At 71.4% G+C, this 7,261-nt stretch overlaps 3 protein-coding genes across 3 annotated transcripts in view; 2 read left to right on the forward strand and 1 right to left on the reverse strand.

The window, feature by feature from the left end:
- Positions 1-40: 40 nt before the first annotated feature.
- Positions 41-1,904, forward strand: CHLNCDRAFT_135148 (expressed protein; the record flags this gene model as incomplete). Its single annotated transcript, XM_005846521.1, has 5 exons — positions 41-178; positions 476-662; positions 811-914; positions 1,133-1,295; positions 1,531-1,904. 5 exons carry the CDS (start codon positions 41-43, stop codon positions 1,902-1,904), a joined length of 966 nt encoding a protein of 321 aa, XP_005846583.1.
- A 701-nt stretch (positions 1,905-2,605) lies between these two features.
- Positions 2,606-6,509, forward strand: CHLNCDRAFT_135149 (hypothetical protein; the record flags this gene model as incomplete). The annotated part of the gene is made up of 12 exons (XM_005846522.1): positions 2,606-2,659; positions 2,813-3,010; positions 3,233-3,280; positions 3,478-3,553; positions 3,761-3,817; positions 4,003-4,169; positions 4,405-4,561; positions 4,854-4,900; positions 5,086-5,166; positions 5,419-5,484; positions 5,562-5,607; positions 5,761-6,509. 12 exons carry the CDS (start codon positions 2,606-2,608, stop codon positions 6,507-6,509), a joined length of 1,746 nt encoding a protein of 581 aa, XP_005846584.1.
- A 329-nt stretch (positions 6,510-6,838) lies between these two features.
- The window catches only part of CHLNCDRAFT_135150 (hypothetical protein), a gene marked incomplete at both ends in the record, with an annotated part of 4,985 nt that continues 4,562 nt past the window's right edge, over positions 6,839-7,261 (reverse strand). The window contains one exon of the mRNA XM_005846661.1: positions 6,839-7,178. Coding sequence (XP_005846723.1) covers positions 6,839-7,178 — 340 coding nt within the window. The remainder of the gene's footprint in view (positions 7,179-7,261) is intronic.

Raw genomic sequence — 7,261 nt, forward strand, 5'->3', positions numbered from 1 at the left:
GCGACTGGTGTGCGCTCCTGGCGGGGCGCGGGCCTTGGCCATGGCCGCGTGGGGGCTGGGGTTCAGGGAGGAGCGTCTGGAGGCGGGCTGGGAGAGGCGATTCGCGGCCGATGCCGCGGCCTTGGATGCCTGTGTCTCCTTGCAGACGCTGCTGTTCCCTGGCCTGGTGGCGCGCACGGTGAGGGGCCCGCCCGGGCAGTGCTGGCCTTTCGCAGGCTCGCTGAACGCTTGAACAGGGGCCAGCGGGTGCAGGGCGGGAGGCGGGGATGCGGAGAGCTGCGGAGCAGCAAGCCGCCGCCGCCGCCGCCGCTGTTGCCGCCTAGTACCCTCCTCCGCCTGCAGCGAATGCCCCTAAACCCCCATCTGTCGCTCACGCGTGCTTTAGGCGTGCCCGGGACGTCTGTGCCTTGTTGGCATCAGCGCTGCACGACACGCAATTGACAGCCTGCTGCAACTGGCACCCCTGGCCCCGCAGCTATGGGGCCACTTTCGTGCCGCCGACGGCGTGGGCAGTACCCTGGGCGCCGCCGACGTCCTGTGGCTGGCCTTGTTCCTCGCCTGGGCGCCCCTCATCCTGCTGCTGACGCAGCGCCGCCCCGCCGCATTCCTGCGCCTGCGCACGCCGCTGGTGCTGCTGGCGCGGCTGCAGCGCCTGCTCACAAGTGAGGCAGGAGGTGCCCAGCACTTCTGGCTGTGTCTGTGTGGGCAGCCATGCACGGCAGCGGGCGCGGCACCGGGGGTGCGCGCTGCGAGGACGGGTGGCAGCAGCAGCCGCGGCCCACAGCGCCCGCCTCCCTGCCTGCCGTGCAGTCATGCGGTTTGCGCCGCTGTTCAATGACGAAGCGGGCGGGCAGGGGGCGCTGCTGCTGCCCGGGGCGGCACCGGCTAGCTCCCTGGGCATGCTGATCTGGCGGGTGAGGCAGCGAGGGGGCCTGAGGGGAGCAGCTGCTGGATGCGGCGGGCAAGTCGCGGCTGGCTGAGCTGCCGCGCATGCTTGCCAGCGTACGGCGGCGGCCGTGCAGACTCCTTGCCGCATCGGCACCCCCCAGGTGTCGTCAGCGCACGTGTTTCTGCGCCTGCGGCGGCCTGCTCACCCCTCCCCGCCCTGCGCGCTCCCTGCCCTGCCCTGCAGCCGGGCAGCATCTCCACTCTGCTGTGCACCTACATGCTGCCGCTCAAGTACAACCTGCCCAGCGCGGCGGTGGTGCTGCTGGCCATGCTGCACAGCACGCTGCGGCAATGCACGGCCGAGTGCCGCGGCAGCCAGCAGCCGGCGGCGGCGCTGCGGTATGCAGGTGCGCGGCGCGGGGGCCGCCAGGCTGCTGCCTGCAGGGGCACCAGAGGCCCCCCCCTCTGCCTTGCAACCGGCAGCGTGGTTCTGCTTCAGGTGCCATAATGCCAAGGCGCCCCCACTCACTTCTGTAGCAGGCACAAGTGTGCAGCGCAGCGTATCTGTGCTCTTTGCCCTCCCGCCTTCTTCCCACCACCTCCTCTGCAATCAACCGCCCCGACACCCCTGCCCTGCCGCAGACGTGGCGCGGCAGCTGCGCTCGAGGCTGCCCTGGTGGCCGGGCAGCGGCGGCGGCGTGGCCGCCTGCAGCAGCCGCGACGCGCTGGCGGGCAGCTGCGGCGCCGACGCCTGCCGGCTCAGCTGCGTGGCGGTGCACGGCTGGCTGCAGCTAGTGCTGGGCACGCTGCTGCCGGTACTGGTCACATGGGCGGTGGAGGAGGCGTCGCGATACCGCTTCCAGCGCCGCTGGCTGGAGGTCCATGGCGAGGGCGAGGAGGGCGGCCAGGCGGCAGCGGCCTCGCTGGCGCGCCCGCTCTCCGCGGCGGCGCTGGCCGCGTGGCTGGCGGTGTGCGCCTGGGTGCTGTGGCTGCTGATGGACGCGGTGGTGTTGTAGGGCCCCCGCTTTCTTTTTACTCCCTTGTCAGTTCCCTCACAGGAACCTCCTCGGGCCGCCTCCCTGTCCCTTTTTTGTCCCCTGCCTCCAAGCTCGAGTCGCCGCCCTCGTCGATCTGCCGGCCTGTTTCCTGCCCTACCCATACCTCTTTCTCTAGTGATCACCAGATCGTCAGCCTTTTTGCTTTCATGGCTACAGCTTCGTTCATGGATAGACCTTCTCGCATTCCCAACCCATTCCCCCCAGATGTCCTGCACTTGCCTGCACTTGCCACCTGCCTACTAACCTTCCGCCCCCTGTTGGGCCGCCCACTCTTGCGGGTGCTGCATCTCAAGCCTCACGTTCTTTTCGAAACCAAAGCAATCCGCAGATCCATGTAGGGCCCTTGGCCCTTGTACCTGTTATTATTACAATGGAAGGTTTCAAAGAGCACTTGCACTTGCGCGGGAGGAGGTGGCATGCTGCGCGCTGTGTGTGGCGCCGGCTGGCAGCCCGTCCACGGCAGTCTCTATATGCTGCTCAACCAACAACTGACCAGAGCATCGAAGTTTTAGATTGGGCTGTGGCGCCAGGCCCGTTTCCTGTGGTGGCTGCCCAGCGGCTGTCGGCCCAGGCCCCCTCAGAACGCACATTGCCCAGGAGCACGCAGCATGTCGAGCCTGCAATCCCATGTGCGCGGCTCAAGCGCCGTTTGGGCTCCCATGTCGCGACAGCGCACCCCATACGGCAGCGGCCTGGCGTCCTGCAGCTCCACCGTGCCCCTCCCTGCCGAGCCTCTGCTCCTCCTGCGCCGGCCCCAGCGCCCAGCGGCAGCCGGGAGGGATTTCGCAGCGGGACGGGGCCCTGCAGCGCAGGCTCGAGCGGCGGCGGCGGGCGCCGCCTCTGCCGCCGCCGCCGCCGCTGCCCAGGCGGACGAGGTGCTGAAGCTGGTGCACCTGCTGCCGCCTGCCGTGCGTCAGCAGCTGAGGCAGCACCCAGAGCTGCCGCAGCTGCTGGAAGTGGTGATGGACCTGGGGCGCCCGCCGCTGGCCCGCTTCCCCGGCGGCGACGTGCGGCTGGCAGAGGCGGCGGTGAGCCCTGAAGACCTCCAGTATGCTGTGCGCCAGGTGGGGCTGTGGCCTGCGGCTGCGGCACTGTTGCAGGAGCGGCGGTGCGTGTGGGATGGGTCTGGCGGGCCTTGGGCTGTGCTGCGGCGCGCGGCCGGGACGGCACGCGGATGCCTGGCCGGCACAAATTGTGCCTGCCCCTGCTGCCGCTGCACCTGCCCCGCCTAGCTGGGCGAGAGCCTGCGCTCACGGCGTGCTGCCGGCTGCGCGCGTGCCTGGCAGGTGGGGGAGTTTGGCGGGGACAACCGCGCCGGCATCGACAAGACGCTGGTGAGGCTGCGGCTGTGGCCGGCTGTTGCATGCATGCATGCACAGGCCCTGGGTTGTGGGCTGTGTCGTGCTGGGAGTGGGTTGTTTTGTTTTCTTTTGCACCATGGAGGGCTGGTGGGGATGGGTGAATATGTTGCAGCCGGTCCCGTGGGGGTCAATCAACACCCCCGTGCCTGCTCCCCTCCCCGCCCATGCAGCACCGCATCAGCTGCATCCGCAACCGCGCGGGGCGGGTGGTGGGCCTGACGTGCCGCGTGGGGCGGGCCATCTCAGGTGCGGCAGGCCGGGGCCTGCTGCGCACCCACGGCCTGCACCTTTCCGCGGCCTGCCTGTGCAGGGCATCCCGCATGCTGCAGCCTGCTGCGCATTTTGGCCGTGCTGCAGCTTGCTGCGTTTTTTGGGGCCATGCTGCTGCCCGCCACCGCCGCGTGCTCGCCTGCTGCTGACGCCTGCTGCCTTGCCGCCGCGCGCGTTGTGCAGGCAGCGCCGCCATGGTGGCTGACCTTGCCAGGGACGGCAAGAGCGTGCTGCTGCTGGGTGTGTTCTGGCGGCCTCCCAGCGGCGCGGGCGCCTGCCGCAGCAGCGCCGCGCTCGCGCCGCACGGCGGCTGCCAGCTCGTGACCGCGGCCGGCGTGCCGGGGCCGTGCCCGCCGCCAAAATCGACCGTCGACCCTGCCGTCACCCGCCGGCCCCGGCCAACCGCTGCCTGTGTTGTGCCGCAGGCCGCCCCGGCGTGGGCAAGACGACCGCCATCCGCGAGATTTCACGTCTGCTGGCGGATGAGTGCCAGCGGAGGGTGGTGGTGGTGGATACCTCCAACGAGATCGGCGGCGACGGCGACATACCGCATCCGGGCATCGGCGGCGCGCGGCGCATGCAGGCGCGCGCAGTGGCGCGTCCGCCCGCCTGTCTGGCTCTGCCACCCCCGAATCGCGCATGCACTCAGCCACAGTGACACATGCGCACATCATACGCGAGACAGCTGCTGGCGCCCAGCCGGGCGCCGCGCCCAGCCCGGCGCGGTGGCTTCCCGCCTCCCTCCCTTCTCGCACGCCTGCCAAGGGTGCAGGCGCCGCACCCACCCTGCCGCCTCCTCCCTCCCTGCGCGCCTGGCGCGGGTGCAGGTGCCTCACCCCGAGCAGCAGCACCGGGTGATGATAGAGGCTGTTGAGAATCACATGCCTTCCACCATAGTGATTGACGAGATAGGCACCGAGGCGGAGTGCCTCGCTGCCCGCACCATCGCCCAGCGAGGCGTGCAGCTGGTGGCCACCGCGCACGGTGGGTGGGTGGGCGGGCGGGAGGCTTGGAGGTTTGGCCTGGGGGGGGCGGGCCAGCTGCTACCGCCTCCTTCTGGCCTGCACGGCAGCTGCCGCCGCCCCCGCCCCCTCCCCCTGCCCTCGGCCCTGCTTCTGCCGGCCCGCGCTCCGTGTCGGAGCCGGCAGGCACGCGGAGCAACGGCACGGGAGGTGCTTGGCGTGGTGCATGGGTCCCAGGGTGAGAGGCGAAGCGCCGCCCTTACCCCCGGGCCTCCCGTGCCTCCCCGCCTCCCTCCCTGCCCCTCCCCCTGCAGGCAACGAGCTGGAAAACGTGGTGAAGAACCCGAGCCTGAACGACCTGGTGGGTGGCACTCGCCGGGCAGGCTGGCCGCGCCCTGCACTAGGCACACACCGGGCAGGCTTGGCGCCGCATCCGCTGCCCGCAGCGTGGCCCTGATGCCTGCTGCTGCTGCTGCTGCCGCTGCTGCTGTGACTTGGTGCCGTCGATGCTGAACTGGGCTGGGCCCCCTGTCCCCCTGCCTGCAGGTGGGCGGCATCGCCTCGGTCACGCTGGGAGACGACGAGGCCAAGCGGCGCGGGGTGCAGAAGTCGGTGCTGGAGCGCCAGGTCAGCAGCGCTATGCCAGCTCAGCGCCAGCTCAGCAACAGGCGCCAGCTCAGCCCAGCCTGACAGCCTGTGTGTTGCGTGCTGGCGGCGGCCGCGGCTGCCTGGGCCCCCTCTGCTGGATGCGTGCTGGCAGGCGGCCTGCCCGTGTTCCGGGCAAGCGCCTCGGCCGCCGCCGCCTTGCTCTGCTCTCTGTTCTCTGTCCCCACCCCCGCCGCCGCCAACGCCATCGCTGCCGCTGCCGCCTGCCCGCAGAGCCCTCCCACCTTTGACGCCTGCGTGGAGATGGTCAGCCGGGAGCAGTGGCGGGTGCACCTGGACGTGGGCTGGGCGGTGGACTGCCTGCTGGCGGGCAGGGACGCAGGCAAGCGGGGAGGCACGCCTCGCGCCACTGACAGGCGGCTCCTGCCCTGCTTGTGTCGCACCGCACAGTGCTGCTGCGGAGTGGGCTGCCTGGGCTGGCCCGCCCCTGCGTGCTCGCCCTCCCACCCATCCACCCACCCACGTGCCACACACACACACACACACACACACACACACACACACACACATGCGCACACCCTCCCAACCGCGCCTGCCGCGCCTGCCGCCGTGCAGGGGCTGAGGTGCGGGAGCGGGACGAGTCTGGCAAGGTGTGGAGCTGGCCAGAGGGCGGCGGCACCGACTCGGAAGACGAGGAGGCGCCCGAAGGCGGGGAGGCGGCGGCCGGCCGGCGCGGCGCCGGCGCCGGCCGCCGCCAGCAGCCGCGGCGGCAGCAGGTGGAGACGCAGCCCTTCCCGGCTGAGGCCCTCAGCGCCGCCCGCATGGGCGCGGCCATGCAGGCGGCAGAGGAGGCTGGGCTGGCGCTGCCCGCGGCGCTGCGAGCCGCAGAGTCCGGCGCCGGCGGCGCCGCAAGCCGCGGCGCGGCCAAGGCGGCCGGCGGCGGGCTTGGCGCCGGCGCCGGCCCGCCACCCACCAGCCTCGGCCTCCCCGCCAGCAGCAGCAGCAGCAGCGGCAGCAGCCGGAGCGGCGGCGGCGGCGGCAGCGGTGGCGGCCCAGCAGCCCTGCACGTGTATCCCTTTGGCCTGGATGGCGCCGGCATTGCCGAGGTCGCAGAGTCGCTGGGGCTGGGCGGGCGGCTGGCGGTGGCGGAGCGCATCCAAGATGCAGACACGGTGCTGGCGCTGCGCAGCAAGATCAAGAGCAGTGAGTGGCCCTCCGCTGCTGCTGCCGCTGCTGCCGCTGCTGCTGCCGCTGCTGTGTCTGCTGCCAAGTCTGCTGCGGTGCGGCTCCGCGTCTGCCGGATCCGGCATGCCAGCAGAGCAGCACAAGCAAAACCCGAGGAGCAGCATGAGCAAGATACCTGAGGAGCAGTTCAAGCAAATCCTCTGCCCGTTTGGCTGCCCCAGCGTCGTTCTGCCACCGCCCCTGGGCGTCGACGGAGGCGGCAGGGCAGCGCATTACAGCAGCAGGGGCAAGCAAGCCACCCACAGCAAAGGGAATCTAACAGTGGTGCACAGCAGTACAAAATCGAGGGTACTACCAACAGGCGCATGCTTGAGCTGTGCCGAGCGGTTGAGAGCTGCGGCATGTGCCGCTGCTGGGCGCCTGCTTGCCAGCTGCCAGCCAGGCAGCGGCTACTAAAGCCTAGCCTGCCCAGCCAGCCCAGCCAGACTACCTAGGTGAGCCCAGCAGGCTAGGCGGGGTCATGCTCCACCCTGAGCCGCTGCTGTTGCTTCCACTGCGGCAGCGAGTCGGGCAGCGCCGCCTCCTCGCCCCCCGCCGCGTCGCCCGACGCGCTGCCTGCCGCGCCCACGCCACCGCCGCCGCCGCCCTCGCCCTCGGGCGGAGGCGCGCCCTGGCGCTCGTGCGGCGCCAGGTCGCGTTGCTGGTCCAGCACCGCGCCAGACTGGCGCCTGACCAGGGCCGCGTAGATGCCGCCGCGCCGCATCAGCTGCGCGTGCGTGCCAACCTCCGCCACCCGCCCCCCGCGGTCCATCACAACCGTCTGGTCGGCGTTGCGCACCGTGCTGAGCCTGCAGCGGGCAGCAGCGCGGGGGTGGCGGCGGGAAGGGGTGGGGGAGCAAGGGGGGTGGGGGGTGTCGGGGGGTGGGGAAGG

The sequence above is a fragment of the Chlorella variabilis genome, assembly GCF_000147415.1.
Source record: "Chlorella variabilis unplaced genomic scaffold CHLNCscaffold_13, whole genome shotgun sequence".
NCBI lineage: Eukaryota > Viridiplantae > Chlorophyta > Trebouxiophyceae > Chlorellales > Chlorellaceae > Chlorella > Chlorella variabilis.